The 17,591-nt window shown below is 41.6% G+C and overlaps 1 protein-coding gene across 3 annotated transcripts in view; it reads right to left on the bottom strand.

Annotated features, from left to right (window-relative positions):
* Positions 1–17,591, bottom strand: part of AUH (AU RNA binding methylglutaconyl-CoA hydratase) — a 151,635-nt gene that overhangs the window by 96,460 nt on the left and 37,584 nt on the right. For all 3 annotated transcript variants that reach the window (XM_069961681.1, XM_069961680.1, XM_069961679.1), the window contains exon 4: positions 14,582–14,668. In XM_069961681.1, coding sequence (XP_069817782.1) covers positions 14,582–14,668 — 87 coding nt within the window. The remainder of the gene's footprint in view (positions 1–14,581; positions 14,669–17,591) is intronic.

Genomic DNA, 17,591 nt, shown 5'->3' with positions numbered 1-17,591 from the left:
AGGACCGTGTGAAAGCTCATTTGTCCTGTGATCTGTACATTTTACTAGTTCTATTTTAGTGTATTGGTTCATATTTATTAATGTTTTTCAGATATATGATGCGTCAAAGAAGCAATTCTGGTGGTGTTTGTTCTCTTTTTTCGCTTATGCCATTCACCCCATGGGGATCATTATTGTCACATTTTAATAGTTTGGAGTTCTTTGTGCTGTAATTCTAAATAAGTTATTTTTTAACAAATTTTATTTGAAAAATGGGAAAAGATGGATGATTTAGTTTTTTTTATTGGGGTGGGTGGACTAAAAAAAAAATTATTATTTTTTTTACACTTTTTTAGTCAAATCAGCACTCTGCTAGTAAAGTCTGAATGAGGCAGGATCTGTTAGAAGATCATGAGTAGACACTATAGAGACCTTTCACAGGCCTTTGGCTGACATGGAAACTGACAGGCTCCTTCGCAAACACACTGCAGTCAGTGACAGATACTGCTCCTGTTATTTTAACACTAGTAATCGCTGCATTTAAAGGGTAAATGACGGTCATCAGCGTGATCGCTGATGTCAATCATTAATGGTGAGTGTCGGATGCTGAGAGCAGCCGTTACCCACTGTCTTTGGTATGCCCAGTAGATGCCATTATGGGTTCACCTTCTGTTATTGTTCATATAAAAGAGAGCCATAGGCTGATGGACATAAGCCTAGCAATGTAAACTATAGAGCAGTGCAAGTCAGTCCAGGTTACAGAAAAGGTCTGTAGTTTAAATTGGTGGGCTCATCCATTAGCTAAGTGAGGTAAGAAATCATCTGTAATCATATTCACAGACATACAGTAAATACATATGTAATGTCTTCTTACATCAGCCATTTCCGGCTAGGAAGAGACTTCCTGTATGGGAAGGGAAAGTTCATTGTGTTACGTCTAATGAGAATAAAGCCATATACTCACACAGCTAACATGAGGTCAGCTCTATTACTAATGCACTGGAAATAAAATCAGACACATTGCAATGACATTTGAATTGTTATTTTGGCACATAAATGTGACCAAGTATAATGGCTTACTAGGGGCACTGCTAATATGTGACTATAATAGGATATATATGTGGACTGGGATATTTAAATGAAATAGCCATTATAGATAGATATTCCTAGCAGGGTATAGACACCATCGCAGTTAGTGTTATATAAGCGTATACTACTCAGTGTCTGCTGAGCTTGACGTCTTCCTGAAAATACAAATACATGAAATAACACGGTCAAAGAGCAGAATGCACTAGTGTGTTAACAGAACGTGACACACATTCCAAGACAGTCTGCAGTGACATTTCAGCTAAGACAATGGAAGACTGACACTATTAATGTCTCATCACCACGCACATTCATGACCTTTGTTACAGCAGATGCGCAAGGTCACTCCGCAGTTCTCCAGGCAATGTCAGCAACCACAAGGATGAAGACTTAATCACAGCAAACTCCTGACAAACTGAGATTTATACATGCCTCCCTGCCACAGGGCGAGTCTGTCACACACAATAAATAACTGCTCCACTCCTTGCTTTTCCTAAATTACAATGCTTACAAAATGTGTATGTGTGTGTTATATATATATATATTTTTTTTTTTTTTTTTTTTTTCGTGGTACATGTATATACTTACAGTGCAAGGAAATGATTCATCAGAAAATAAACTATTGTTTAAATCACGTTTTTATGCTACACATTTTTTCATATTCTATTTTTCTTTCAAATCAAATGGTTTTAGAAAGCTATATAGATTAATAGTTTACTAAAATTCAAAAATCTCAAATACTTCCCATACTTATTATCTTCTGTATGTTCTGCAGGAAGTGGTGTATTCTTGGTGTGACACAGTGCTCCCTGCTGCCACCCCTGTCTGAGATGGTAACGGTCCAGAGAAGTCACGTTTTCAATGGGGAGTTGATACTGCAATGGGCACTTCCTGTCTCGGACAGAGATAGCAGCAGAGAGCGCTGGAAAGAATGGAAAGAATACACCACTTCCTGCAGGACATACAGCAGCTGATAAGTTGAGTTGATATTTTTAAGTAGAAGTAAATTACATATCTATACAACTTTCTGACACCAGTTGGTTTGAAAGAAAAAAAATTTCACCGGAGTACCCCTTTAAAGAATTTTTTGTAAATTGTGCTCTATTTTATTTTATTTTTTTTGCTATCTTGATTATAAAATAATCCTGAAATCTTGCAATTTTTATTTCCACCACTAGGTCTACAACTAAGCCGAGACTTCCTTTTTTGTCTGTGGTGATAAGAGGAGGCTGCTGTTAATAATTAATAATAATAATAATTTTTATTTATATAGCGCCAACAGATTCTGCAGCACTTTACAATTCTGGGGTACATACATAGATAAAAATCAGACATTACAGAGATCTACATATAATTATCCATACATGAGGAGTGAGGGCCCTGCTCGCATGCATGAGCTTACAGACTATTAGGAGGGGGTGCGAGACAAAATGGCAGAGGGGCAAAGTGCTTCCTTTTTAGCATGGTCCGGCTGCTGTTAAGTCATCTGTACAGCATCACAGTATCAGTAGACTTCAGAACATAGATGGCACATAGATGGCAAGACAATAGCAGCTCCCTGTGGCATATCACTAAATGCTCAGGCAAGAGAGCAGCCACAAATAATATTGTACAAAATTTAAAATAGAAACAGAATAGAATAAAAGAACATGTTTTAGTATTTGGTTGTAAACAGTAAAAGAAAATCTAGCAATACTTTCTCTTTTAACAAAGCAAGGAAAAAAACAACTCACGCAGCTGTTTGTCATTAACCCTTCAAACGCTGCAATATATAGCGATCAGTGAAGGAAGTTAGTGACAGGAAAAGTACCTGTCACAGACTTAACGGGCCCCTTGCAACGTGACTGCAGGGGTCCTGATCATTTACACCAACAGCAAGAGGTTTAATGCTTACCTCTGTCTTGTCAGATCAGTATATGATCAGTATATGCAATTGATCAGTATATGCAATCTAATGATTGCATATATAAGTCCCCTGGGGGGCTTACGAATAGTGAAAAAAAAAAAAAAAGTTTTTTTTAATAAATCACCGCCTTTTATACCTTACAAATAAAAATATGCAAAAACAAACATATTTTATACTGTAGCGTGCAGAAACTGGCCGATCTATTAAAATATAACAATATCGTTCCTGCACGATGAATAGTAAATGGAAAATGAAAAGAAAAAAAAAAAAAACCAAAATTGCTGATTTTTTTTTAAATTACACATTAGATTACAGAAAAAAATTTAAAAAAGTGATAAAAAAAAAAACCTTTGCACCAATATGTCACCAATAAAAACCATAGATCACGGCGCAAAAAAAATTACACCCCCAAAAACTGTAGGTGAAAAAATTAAGGCTTCATAGTTCTTAGAAGGCGAGGAGGAGAACACTGCTTCATTGTGACCTGGACATCCATGCATCAATGACCTTTGGTCAAGAAAGGTTTTGGATTGTAAACTCATAAGAGCAAGGCTCCATCTAATATATCCCATACACGCTGTTTCACTCTATAACTGCACTGTGTTACCAGGGCTGTATTAACAGCTGCTGCTGCCCTAGGCACTGAACCTGAAGACGCCCCATCTACACGCACCTATTGGCGATACCAGACCTGACCAATACCACCATACCCCCCACCCCCCCTGGAAAAGACACCAGATTTGCTGGCAAGTCTGAACGGGAGGAGGGAAACTAAAAAAATAAAAACAAAAAAAAATAGTTTTTTCTGTCCCCCTGCTCCCTGGTGCTGCCCCCCTGCAAGGTGCTGTCCTAGGCACCGGACCACGGGTGCCTAGTGGTAAATACAGCCTGTGTGTTACCCAATATTATGGATAAACTGATGGCATTATATAGCAAATAATTAAAGTATAAGAACTCATTGTTCCAAGGATCATGGTTGACAAAGTTTACTATATGTGAAGTGTTAAGAGAGACCTCGAGATGTGCTTTCCCACAAGGCCACCTGACAATGAAGCAGTATGACTCACCATTTCTACCACAAGCATGTGTCACTTATTTTCTTCTGTAGGGGATAGAATCATGCGTGACCACCTGCTACATGTCACTCCTCTAAATGCTTCATCTTGGCACAAAAATAACACTGTACCTTTATTAAGGAAATCATCAATTGTCACAGCGCACCAAAACCCCTTATTATGTTCACAGGCAAATCTAGGTATTAAAAACCCTAATAATAATAAAAACATCCGAATACACGGACGTTGTTCTGTGGACTGGAACTGGGAGCTCCCAGCATCATGATTAATTATGATGTCGGAATCTCCTAAACAGTTTAAAACTTCATGTTAGTGTACTGACACAGTACATGGACAGCTGACACACAGTGTCAGTACACTGGCGCAAACTTTTAAACTGATCATAATTAATCATGATGCTGGGAGCTCCCAGGTCCAGTCCACAGAACACCGTCCATGTACAGATGGAATTCTATGGACGTGTAAATGACCCAAGCTCCTGAAGTGCAGCAAGCTGTAACACCTCCTCACTTCCCCTCCCATCCTTGACCCTGCTTGGAACTCCAGGTGCCAATCAAACAGGGAGGGCATAGAGAGAGGAAGCACTCAAGCTTGGAGCTATTCAGCTTATGTGTAAGTGGAAATGGGTTCCTTTAGTGGTTAGCCCTCATAGTAGCTACTATGCCAACTACACTGGTAGTTATGCCACAGCTGTATGGGTGGATTCACATTAAGGAATCCGCACAGAGAAGTTCCGATGGATTTCGTAGCTCGTACCCGCTCACGGCAACGCGCATCTCAACCTGTGCCATAGACACCATTTTATGGCCGGGCCCATTCCGCTGAAAGAATTGACATGTTAATTTACACGGGCAGAGATGCACGCCGCCGCAAGCAGGTACGAGCAATGAAATCCACTAGAACTTATCTGCACAGACTCCGTAGTGTAAACCCACCAATACTGTATGTGTAAAAAAAGGCAACCCTTTTTTTGCACTGTATACACAGTTTACAAAATAGACAAAACAGGAGATGGCAATGAATTTTAGTTATATTGTACCCCAGCACTTAGCGATGATATAAAATATATTTCTTCCAGTTCTAGTGGATGCCCCATGTAGTCCCATCAGATGTCATTATCCAGTAAAATAATTAAAAAAACAGAAAAAAAAAGCAGCATGCATTTAACTGCCAAGATATGCAACAGCGAAAACGAAGTCTGGAATTGTCTCCTCATACAGATGGGAGAAAGCAAAGGAGACTACTATTAAGGAAGCACAAAGAAGCACGCTCGCGAATCTCTAAGCACGGAAATAAGTCAAGTATGAAGCAATTTTAGCGAGTAGACAAACATGTTATCATCATGTAAAGGAAAAATGCAGATCAGATTTCTCTGGCTCATGAAGCGAGGGATTTTTCCATATAGTTATATTTAGAGTATTGATTAGAACCTCTTGATCTTTTTTTAGTGCAAAACAAAACACTCAGCTGTTGATGGTAAGAAAAGCCTAACTGCGGCAATGTCAGACATGTGGGCTACTTAGTGGCTTTCTTTAGTAGGGAAAATTAATTGGCCTTCCTGTGCCATCTGATATGATAATCGGCAATGGTTGCCACTTCACGCTAAGCTACATCGATAATCAGGGCTTCTCTAATATATCATGAAACGTACACTGATTATCCAAAGAGCAGCCATCTATTATACACAAAAGTGCTCATTGCACTCTGATTTTGATTTATTTACAGATGCACACAGTGTACAAACCTTCCATACATGCGTTCTGAGGACATGGGTCTTCATCATTTTGTTTTTAGATTCCAAAATGAATATTGCTTATAATATATAGTATTCACTTTTATGCATGCTGGGAATTGTGCTGCATCAGGCCATGTTCAGACCTTGTAAGAGACCGTCCAGGTCAAAGAAGAGCCGGTCTCAGAATAGATCATCCCGGCTGGTACTACAGTATGATGATGATCTCTAGCGCTGCTGAGTTCTGATATGGGCGCATCTGTGCGCGCCCGCATCAGAACTCCCCACTGCACACTAGTGATGTCACGATACCAGAAATTTGAGTTCGATACCAATACTTAATTTTTTATTTCGATACTCTATACCAATTCGATACCCAAGTATGAGAAAAAGCTACACCCCCAACTGTTTTTATGCTGTTATGGTCTTCAGGTCTGCACTATTATGGTGACATCAGGTTATGGGCTTTTTATTTTATTTTACTATCTTAGAAATAGTTTACATTTTTTTTTAAATAAAAGAGCTTAAAAGTTGTCCTACTCTGACTACTGTGACTACTCTTACCTTTCATGTTTTGCCCTGTATGGCTGTGGTGTGCGGGATTATTTTCTGCACTGTGATCTGCAGTTTTATTTGGTATCTTGTTTGTATATATGCGACCTTTTGATCACTTAATGAATTTTTTTGGGGGGTGTGATGTGACCAAAAATCATAGTAAAAATATAGTAACCTATATGTAGCTATCCCTCTCGTAGGTAGCCCACAGAGTAGTCAGCTCCCTGTAGTAAGCACCCCCTCCATAGTCAATCCCCCTGTAGTGCTGCAGACTGGAGAGGTGATTCTGCTGAGGGTTGTAGTACATCAGACAGGAAGTATTCACAATGCTGGGAGTGTTGGTGCTTGTAATATTCTGTTAGTTAAGATCCAGATGTCTACAGGTTATTGTGCCCCAAACAGGAAACATTATGGTGGGAATGTTAGTGTCCCAAGCAGGACTGATTATCTGCTGAGACTTGTGGTGCCCCCAGCAGAGGAGACCCCTTTAATAACATGTGAGATAGAAGAGGTTAAAAAAAAGAGAAAAAGAAGAACAAAGTGGGCCCCACAGGTATACACAATAATAAGAAAGGGTACTACCGTGTACCCTATACACTAATACCAATGGAACAAAACAAAAAATGACAGAAATATAATATATATAAATCACAGTGCACACCAATGAAATGTAATTAAAATAGCTTCATTAAGCCGGCTAATGGTGCGTTTACACAGACAGATTTATCTGACAGATTTTTGAAGCCAAAGCCAGAAACAGACTATAAACAGGAGACGGGTCATAAAGGAAAGATTAAGATTTCTCCTCTTTTCAAATCCATTCCTGGCTTTGGCTTCCAGAATCTGTCAGATAAATCTCTCTGTGTGCAGGCACCATTACAAAAGAAATGATAAAAGCAATTAAAATGGTATGAACGGCAGCAGCCTCATAATGCAGGCTGTGCTACACTACTACAAGTCTTGCCACATGCAAGCCTTTACCTAAGAGGACGATAGAGCAAACCGTCAGAAAATGCATAATGGTATATAACAAAAAAATTCTAATGATATCACATGCAATACTGACAAAATACCACCTGCTAAGTCTATGTCCCCATGTAGTAGTGGAGGAAAAAACTGCACGGGTATTGCCACCACGTCCTGACGAAGCCATAATATGGTGGCGATACCCTAGAGTTTTCTCCTCCACTACTACATGGGGACATAGACTTAGCAGGTGGTATTTTGTCAGTATTGCATGTGATATCATTTGAATTTTTTTGTTATATACCATTATGCATTTTCTGACGATTTGCTCTATCGTCCTCAGGTAAAGGCTTGCATGTGGCAAGACTTGTAGTAGTGTAGCACAGCCTGCATTATGAGGCTGCTGCCGTTCATACCATTTTAATTGCTTTTATCAGGAAGGAGAGATCACATATAGGGGAGGTGGGAGGGGTGGCATAATGCTGTCAGGATGGCCCTGGCCCGTCTTCCTGCTCTGATCAACCTTGGACACACACACCGGAGTCCTTGCCGGCAGAATGGAGAAAGGAGGCTATCATTACAGGAGCCGATAGGGTTAAAGACCACAACACAAGACATGTGTGCCTTATCATCCCCTGCACTGATAACCTCAGTGGGACAGCGTCAGCAACAGCTACATAGGCGGCACATGTGATCGCTATGTGCCGGCTATAGCTTATCACTGCTGTGAGCGGAGGGAGGGGAGGGACGGAGGAGGTGACACCAGGGGGCAGCACCCAGAGAACATGGCCAGCGCTCAGTTAGCCACCGGCCATGTTCTCTGCTTTCGATACCAGGAAATCCTGGTACCGAACCGTATTTTTGCCCGAAATATCGATAGTAGTATCGATATTTCGGTGCATCGTGCATCCCTACTGCACACTATAGAGCGTGCGGCCGCAGCCACTCGCTCCATAGTGTGCACTGACAGGGTTTTCTGCTACCGCAATTCAATGAATATCGGCCGCAGAAAAATGACATGCCTGTACCTTTTCAATAACTGTTACCCAACAGTTCTCTCTCTCCCAGCTTAGGGTCCTTTTACACAGCCCGACATGGGGCCATGCAAGGTCACAGACAAATGTGGCCTAAAGGGGTAGTTCACCGGAAAAAAAAAATCTTTCAAATCAACTGATGCCAGAAAGTGCCAGAGATTTGTAATGTACTTCTTCTAAAAAATCTCTTCCAGCTGCTGTATGTCCTGCAGGAAGTGGTGTATTCTCTCAAGTCTGACACAGTTCTCTCTGCTGACACCTCTGTCCATGTCAGGAACTGTCCAGAGCAGTAGCAAATTCCCATAGAAAACCTCTCCTGCTCTCCAGAGTGGAAAGGATACACCACTTCCTGCAGGACACACAGTACTGGAAGATTTAAGGCCCCGTTCCCACTGAGGAAAGGTAGCGGAATTCCGCGACGGAATTGTCCGCAGCGGAATGCCGTTAGCCTCCCGCTCATAATGGGAGTCTATGGGAGGTGCGCGCTCCTGCTCTGTACGCGCCTCCCATAGACTCCCATTATGAGCGGGAGGCTAACGGCATTCCGCTGCGGACAATTCCGTCGCGGAATTCCGCTACCTTTCCTCAGTGGGAACGGGGCCTTAGACTTTTTAAACAGAAGTAAAATATAAATCTCTGGCACTTTCTGGCAACCCCTTTAAACCATAAACGTAAACACTCATATGTTCCATAGGGGCAGAGGAGGGGTAAAGCCACTGCCAGACTGCTCTGGCTTATTGCCCCAAGAACAAAAGGGTCAGGTTTTGAAAATCCATCACGCCCAACCCTTCTCTTCACCAACATCATTGGATTCCACCAAAGTGTGGAATCACTCAGTGTGAACTGGCCCCTTTTTTGGGTCCAGAGCTCTTAATTACTCAATAAGGGTATGCACACGGACTCCTTCTTCCCGCTTAATTTCTTGGGGCTGACAATGGAATCCGTCCAAGCATATAATGGAGCCTATGGAGCCAGCGGAGAGGGAGGCGCGGGGATGAGTGACAGATTCCGCATAGAGTTTTCAGCGAGAGTATACTGTGTAAATATACCCTTACTTAGGAGAATAAGAGACAGGGCAAAAAAAAATGCTCCTCGACACAGTGATCACCAAGATTATAGAGCTAACCAGAGCATTGATTGTCAACCACAGCCCTCCTCAAGCAGGTGATTGTTCAAGCTCAACTTCTGTGCCCTGCATGTTCACATCACTTACATGAATGGGATGTGGGAACGAGACCTTTCCTGTGACATACATGTACATAATAATGTAAGACAGTGTTCACATCTGTTCTATCTGCAGTAGAGAGATATTAGTGATTCCCAAGACATGCACAGAAAATATACTGTAGCTAGAGAACTTCCAACCTTTGTTACTGGGCTAGGATCAATGAGCAAGAGTTGCTAGTAGTTTATTGTTTCTAGTTTGCTTTACGTTAGAATTCCTTTAGTTATGGGGGTGATAATGCACAAGGGTTGACGTGCTAAAAATTAAAACCATGTGAACCAGCAATACACATGGTAAAAATGTCCTCCATCAGCAGCTGTACGTTATTATCTGGTGTAACCGCCCAGATAAAGTGGCGTATTAGCATACTGTGAATGCCCACTCTTGGATGGATCACACTATATCATTAGCATAATTAGTTAAACTTTTCCTGAACATTATACGGCAGCTCCAGCAAATAAAAATTGAAAGCATCCAGTGTTTCCATTCATACTTTGTCAGGCTTTGAAGAACTTTAATGATAGCGTAAATGAAACTGCCTAACCATAAACAACAGAAATGAGTTTAGTAATGAAGTTTTACTGTGCAACAGAACTGGGTTTGCTATATCTCTGAATTATTACATGGACAAGACCAGCATAATGAAAGGATTATAGCGTACCGCATATTCACTGAACACTGTGACCCTCACCACGCTGCCAAGTAGGACCTTATTCCACAGCCGGTAACACTATGAGCTATGTCGCTTCAGTTGTGGGATACAGTGTCATCTTATAGTAGCAAGCAAACAGAACGCAATATTTTTATATTACTTGTAGCACAGTTACATTCTGTTATAGCTTCAAAACCCACATGAATAAAACACCTCTTAATTTCTTAAAGTGCACCCCACCTTTAGAACTATTCTGCAAATGATAGAACTGCATGAAAAAACAGCGGAAAAACGGCACCTGGGAAAAACATCAATCTATCCTAACATTACCAGGAATGGGATAAATTAAAAAGACTGCCGGAAGAGTCACATATCTCTATGGTGGTTTAAGTTCTATTTAAAAAAAAAAAAAATGTTTTGGAAAAGTGAAAAATATTACATTCACTATGTGGCAACCGGGCATGAGGGTAAAAGGCAAGATGCAGAGGTATGTAGACACAGTTTCCATTTGTGTTATTTCTTCAAGGAAATAGGAACTGTTCCCCAGGGGAAGCAATAACACAAAGTATATTTAAACTTTATAACCAGGCTGGACTCTTCTTACTTCAATTTAGGCAACATGTTTGCAGATTCACAAAGCAAGTCTACTGGTGTGGTCCCTTACCACAAGGTGGCCAAAACAGTCCAAGTGCGCGTTTACAAATCAGTCATATACGGTCCATAAGCTGAAACAGTTTAAGGCTATATTCACATGTTGTAAGAGACCAGCCGTTCCGTGACCTGGCCGGGTGATGGAACGGCCAGTCTCAAAAAAGATCATCCTGGCGATGATCTTTGCCGCCACTGAATTCGGATGTCGGCGCATTCGTGCGCCCACATCAGAACTCCTCACTGCACACAATGGAGAGTGCGGCCGGAGCCACGCGCTCTATTGTGTGAGCTGACAAGGTTTTCTGTGGCCGTTATTCAATGGAAAAGCGGCTGCAGAAAACTGACATGTCAGTTTCTTGAGGCGCTGCTAAGGATCCTGGACGGAGTGTATACTATATGTGTACACTCCAGCCGGGATTCCCTCAGCCTTCAGCACAACGCAAGTTCCGTACTAATCACGTCCGTGATTACTACGAACTTACGTTGTGCGAACATAGCCTAAAGCTTTATGCTACTGTACTGATATAGCCGTATCAGTTGAGATTCAGCTGTTTTAGAGCTTACTGCATCATAATAATTAGAGTATGTGGTATGTGCAGGGAGTTCCGAAAGAGTTGAAGAGTTTACTCCATGATATACAGTCAGCCTATGGACCGTATTGTCACGGATGTGTGAATGCGGCCATACACCTTAGATTTATGTCGGCTGAACCCGACGCTCACCAGTCTATAATGATTGCCCCTCTCCGACCAACCACCGACAGATGATGTCAGTGATGTCTGGGGTCAGCCGCCATAGAGAACACAGGAACGTTTGGCCGTGACGAACGTTCCTGTGTATGGGGACGATAGGAGACATAACTGAAGGCTGGACAATTGTTCAGCCATCAGTTACTGAAGGTGTATGGGGGCCTTTGGTCTAGAAATAGTAATGGGAGACTTTTATCAATGTTTTCATCAAAAAACTAGCACAAAAAAAGTTGCTATTTTATATTAAGTTACTCAAATTTTGTGCAAGACACAGGAAAAGTCACAGATTAATAATTTCCCCCACTGCCTTTCTGAGAGTACAAAGGGATTCAAAGGGTTATCCAAAAACAACTTTAAAGTGAATAAAGTTGAAATGCAATACCACACATTGCTGAGTTGCAAAAAAGAAGATTTTTGCTGTCCTGGACAACCTCTAACTTCAACTGTGGTATCCCATCACACTGAACAACTTATACAGCAGTACTGTTAAATGTATGTTCAGGTTTGTATTACAGTATCCTAATGGTATGGCAGCCCAAAGCATTGTCCACCAACCCAGAACTAGGGGGGAGGGGAGGGTTATTATTGTTCTACACCTTACTTAATGTGTATATTTTAAAGACTGTGACTTTTTTACTTCTACAAAACAGACAGCTGAAAACTTTTGTGAACTTTCAACTTTGTGATTTTGCATCCTTCATGTATGATTTATGATCTTTTTTTTTTTCGACAGAAGCCACTCTAGCCTGGACCATACAGTCAACTCAATGCCAATCACTATACCTAGCATGACAACTTGCACCTCAGTTAATGCCGCTAATCTGTCCTCTGCCTTTGTCTGGCTGCTGCTTGGATCTCTAACCAGGAAATCTACTATGTTTGAAACTGTCAAGCAGCTGCAATAAAACTTTTGGTTTGCAGACCACAAGACGTGGAGTAGTACATGTTTCCCTCCCACAAACACAGCATCTCTTCATCTCCCCTATGGTAAAGGGAAGCCTGTGAAATTCAAATTGACAACAAATTCTGATGCACCAGCCCCAAAAATACAGAAGCACTGTACAGAATACATAGTATGTGTTACCTGTTATCCTCTACTCATCAGTAGAATCCTCTTGCACTCCAGATAGTCCCAGCTCAATACAACTAGAATTTTTTTTCACTATCCAGTGTGTAAACTCTATTTCCTTTGATCGTAGCTTGAACCACCATTGTGGTTTATCTTCTGCTGAGTTATAAATATCTGCAGAAACTTGTCCACATCAGATGTGTGCATGGAGAAAAGGCTGTACAAAAATGTGGCAGGAAGTCATACCTTAGTGCACATTTACTAACCAGCATCATGCCATTGACTGTCCACATTAAAAAATGGTTTATTTTTGTGGCCTGCTGGTCCCCTGGGAAATTGCTTGGCTCACTATTCAAGCTCATCAAGCTCAGTACAGAATTAGAAATGGCAAGCCCTAAATTTATAGCGACTCTGTACCCACAATCTGACCCCCCCAAACCACTTGTACCTTCGGATAGCTGCTTTTAATCCAAGATCTTTCCTGGGGTCTGTTCGGCAGGTGATGCAGTTATTGTCCTAAAAAACAACCTTTAAACTGGCAGCCCCATGCCCAACGGGCGGGGCTTAGACTGTGTATGCATTAGGCTGGCACAACCTCTCTGTCCCTCCTTCCCGCCCTCCTCATCATTAGGAATGCTACAATTAGGCAGATTGTCTCCTATTCCTCAGCTGTGTGAATACTGAACATGGGCTGGATCGTTAAGCAGCTGTGCAATGTTCAGACAGGAGAAAATGTTCCAGTGGCATTCTAATGATGAAGAGGGTGGGAAGGAGGGATGGAGGAGCGGTGCAAAGTTAAGGCACAGATACTCCCATTGGGCACCAGGCTGAAAGTTTAAAACTTGTTTATTTTAGGACAATAACTGCATCACCTGCCGAACGGACCCCAGGACAGATCTTGGATTAAAAGCAGCTATCTGAAGGTACAAGCGGTTTGTGGGCGGGGGGAGTGTCAGATTGTGGGTACAGAGAAACTTTAAGTATACATGAGTTATCTAAGCACTATGTGTATGGAGATGTCACATCATGAAAATGCATTGGTTTGCACAGCAATAACTTTTGTATTCCTTTTACAATTTGTTAATAGGGTTGGGCCACCATTCAACAGTATTGTACCTGTCTCTGTCAGCAACCTTTCAATGGACAATGGAGAGTGCGCCCATATCAGAATTCACTAGCAGTGAAGATTATCCAGCTGGTAACACCGTCCGTTCTGAGATACGGTCAGGTCACAGAACGTCTGGTGTTATACGCCATGTGAATATGGCCTAAAAGTGGAAAAGAATGGTTGCATGTTTCATTAGTAAAAGGGCTTCTGAACTGGTCGCTGCCATTCCAGTCCTCTGTTGGCTTTGTGTACATGACTGCAGCTAAAGAGCCCCATACAACTTATCTGTTGGCCATAGCTCCCGCTTGCAATGATGTCTGTAGAGAAAGGGGTCAGGCATAATGAAAAATCACTGCCTGACCGCTTTGCTCTCAGAGAGAGAGGCCGCCAGAGCTGTGGCTTACCCCTCCCCATAGAGGACGGGAGGAACAACTAATCAATCAGCTTTCAATTATTAAAGGTGTGAGGGGACCTTCATATAGCTATGTCACTGCTGCACAGGGGTTATGTGCTGCAAACTGCTGAGGACAGTGAATGGCTGAGGGTGATCATGGGGGAATATGGGGATGTCATCATTACAGCCTAGTAAACCAAGTTGGTGAGAAGGAAAACCTCTGTTACTAATGAATCTAATATAGATGTGCAAACTGAAAAAGACATTACTGTTTGTGTTCGCCAGGAAAAGATGTAGAGTGTTAATGCTCTCACTGCAGGATATTACACTGTACACCGATATATAATTTCATACATGCTCCTATTTTCTGAAAACTCAAGTAACTGGAAAGGTACTTACCGAATTCATTCATCAACGCTCTGGCCTTTGAGACGAATGGTCCCACTTCGCTTGGGTGCATTTTTGCTCTTTCCTTTAAATCTGCTCCTATAAGAAATAAATTGACAATGAAAATCCAGAGAAAACAATAAAGTAGTAAAATGGACTGTTAGTAAGTTATATCACACATCAAATAACTTTCTACAATCACATCCGACAGAAAAAAGTTAAAATGAATATCCATCTAATAAATTATTGTCTTTGTCAAGAGGAAATTTCTGCGCTGATTAATGTCAAAATAAAATTTTATAAGGGTGGAAACTAGAGATGAGCGAACCTGGAGCATGCTCGAGTCGATCCGAACCCGAACTTTCGGCATTTGATTAGCGGTGGCTGCTGAAGTTGGATAAAGCCCTAAGGCTATGTGGAAATCATGGATATAGTCATTGGCTGTATCCATGTTTTCCAGACAACCTTAGGGCTTTATCCAAGTTCAGCAGCCACCGCTAATCAAATGCCGATCGTTCGGGTTCGGATGGACTCGAGCAGGCTTTTAGCCTTAGGGCCCATTCACACTAAGCAAAACAGGTGGAAATTCCAAGCGGGAACCGCGCCACAGACTCTGCTTGGAATCCCGCCTGCCTCACTGTCTGTGATGTCTCTCTCATGTGATGTTTCTCTCTCAACTGCCAACAGCTACATTTAGGTGTTAGGCAACTGGACAACTCCTCTCCTTCAGCGATGACTGTCTTCTGCTACAGCCCAATCATGCAGTTTGTCTATCCACTCAGAAATAAATTCAGAATATATTAAAAGTTTGTTCCAATACTTGCAATATATTAAAAAAAAGTAATTTTCAACAGTTTTTTCTTACTGAAAAGTGCACTGAAAACACCCATAAGTGTTGTATAGTATTCAGGAGAGTTGTCTTGTAGTGTGTCATTATGCAACGTTTCGAAGGGAAACACCCCCTTTGTCAAGCGTCAAGTGCGTACAGGAAGACACCTGTCCGCGCACCAGTGCAAGCACTCAGGGAATGGCCTGCAGCTGCACATCACTCGGAATCCCACAGGAGGATTTTCCGGTGGGCACCGTAGTGATGTGCAGCTGCCGGACAAGATTATAGTGTCGGTAGTTCAGATGAATGTGGATCCCCCAGGAGCGTTGGGCACCAGGTGGCTGCTCTAACCACTTATAACCTGCCCCTGCGGGAACCAGAAGATAGTATTTGTATTTTGAAAACAGATGCGGCGCACACCCGGCAAAGTCACGGCAGCGGCGCAAGGGGTTACAACCACGGAGCAGAAGGTGGACAGAGGGCGGAACAAAGGAACGAAAGGCAGGGAGAGGCGAGACCAAGACCACACAGGCGGCACTTCACCTGGGCACGAACGCTCTCGGCCCCGCCTCTTAGACGCGGCATCTACTCAAGTAAACTTTGTTTTTCAGCCGAAAGAAGGTACAACCAGCGTGGCAAAACATACCAGGAAAGCACTTCACATAAGCTACAAGCAGGTATAAGTAGTTGGGGGGGGGGGGCAGTGGGTACAGAGTCGCTTTAAAAGCTATGGACACCTTTGCACCTTGATTTTTGTATTTATTTATTTATATCTTGAATGCAAAATTAAAGTGTCACTGTCGGGAAAAAATTTTTTGCAGAAATCTATAGTCCAGGCGATTTTAAGAAACGTAGTAATTGGGTTTATTAGCCAAAAAATGCATTTTTATCATGAAAAAGCAGTTTGAAGCTCTCCCCCCGTCTTCATTGTTCTCCTATAGAGAGCTAAATAAAACACCAAAAGAGGACAACAAAGAGTTAATCTACAAATACCTCACCCTTTACCTCTCTGAGCTCTGATTACAGCATTCACCCAGCTCCATGCCTGTAATCCTCTGTTATCTGCTTTCTGCTGTCAGCTAACTCCCTTCTTCCTCCTCCCCCCTCCCCTCTCTATAGACCAGACTGGGTAAGTCTGATGCAACAAATCACAATTTCCTGACTGGGGGCACAATTTGGTCTACTGCGGGTGGCCAATTTTTTTTTTTTTGAAAATCGCAAATTCGATTTTCAAAAAAAAAATTCAAATTGGGATGACAGATGAAAAATGCAAACAGTCCTTAGACAACCTAATACACATAGCACCAAGCTGACTACCTAATGGGATTCAAATTTTCAATTTAAAACACAACACAGTTAAATATATTTGATATTAATCTGTCCGATATTGAAATATGAAGTTTTGTCAGGCAAAGATTTAGATTTGTGTGCAAAAGGTTTTTTTTTTTTTTCTTTATTTAATTTGGTCATTTTCTTTTTTAGTTCCCAGAAAGTTCCAATTCAAGTCTACAGAGTCTGAATGTTATTCCATTATATTCAGCTTCTTTCCTGTATTTCTCAGATTGTCATGTATCCTGACTTCTCGTGCTCTGTTTTACTGACCATGGATCTTTAGCCTCTAGAATTTTCTAATCTTTGAATTAGTTTGCATTTTTACCTAAGGCATAAAACTAAAAAATATTCCTGCATAATTTTAACAAAAAATGCACAGTGGTACGAAGCAAACGCGTCACATGTGAACATATCCTTACTGTGCTGTTATCTTGTTGTATTAGTAATTTAAAGGGGTTATCAGGTTAGGTGATATGTTGAATCACCCCCCTCTTGGAGGCTAACAATTCATTCCATAAATGTCATTACTTTTTCAGTCTCATTCTCCCAGTTCTGAGCATGCTGCTTTCTGCTAAAGACACAGAAAACTGTATCTGAGCTGTTCAGTCTGCCTCTGCTCTTAACCTCCTCTTACCTGGCTGCCTGTTTATGCACTGTTTCTTCACAAAAAACATGACCTCAGATTACCATCCCAGCTTCAAAATGCATTAACCGACAACCAAGGATGTTGTTGAGAGGGGGCTGTTGAGGAGGGGGTTGAGAGACGGACAAAACAGCTCAGATACAGTTTTCTGGGGTTTTTCTGTTTGTTTGTTTTTTAGCAGAAAGCAGCAGCTCTGATCTGGGGTAAGGAGACATAAA

The sequence above is a fragment of the Dendropsophus ebraccatus genome, chromosome 3, assembly GCF_027789765.1.
Source record: "Dendropsophus ebraccatus isolate aDenEbr1 chromosome 3, aDenEbr1.pat, whole genome shotgun sequence".
Classification (NCBI taxonomy): domain Eukaryota; kingdom Metazoa; phylum Chordata; class Amphibia; order Anura; family Hylidae; genus Dendropsophus; species Dendropsophus ebraccatus.
This window is presented reverse-complemented; position numbering and strand designations above follow the sequence as displayed.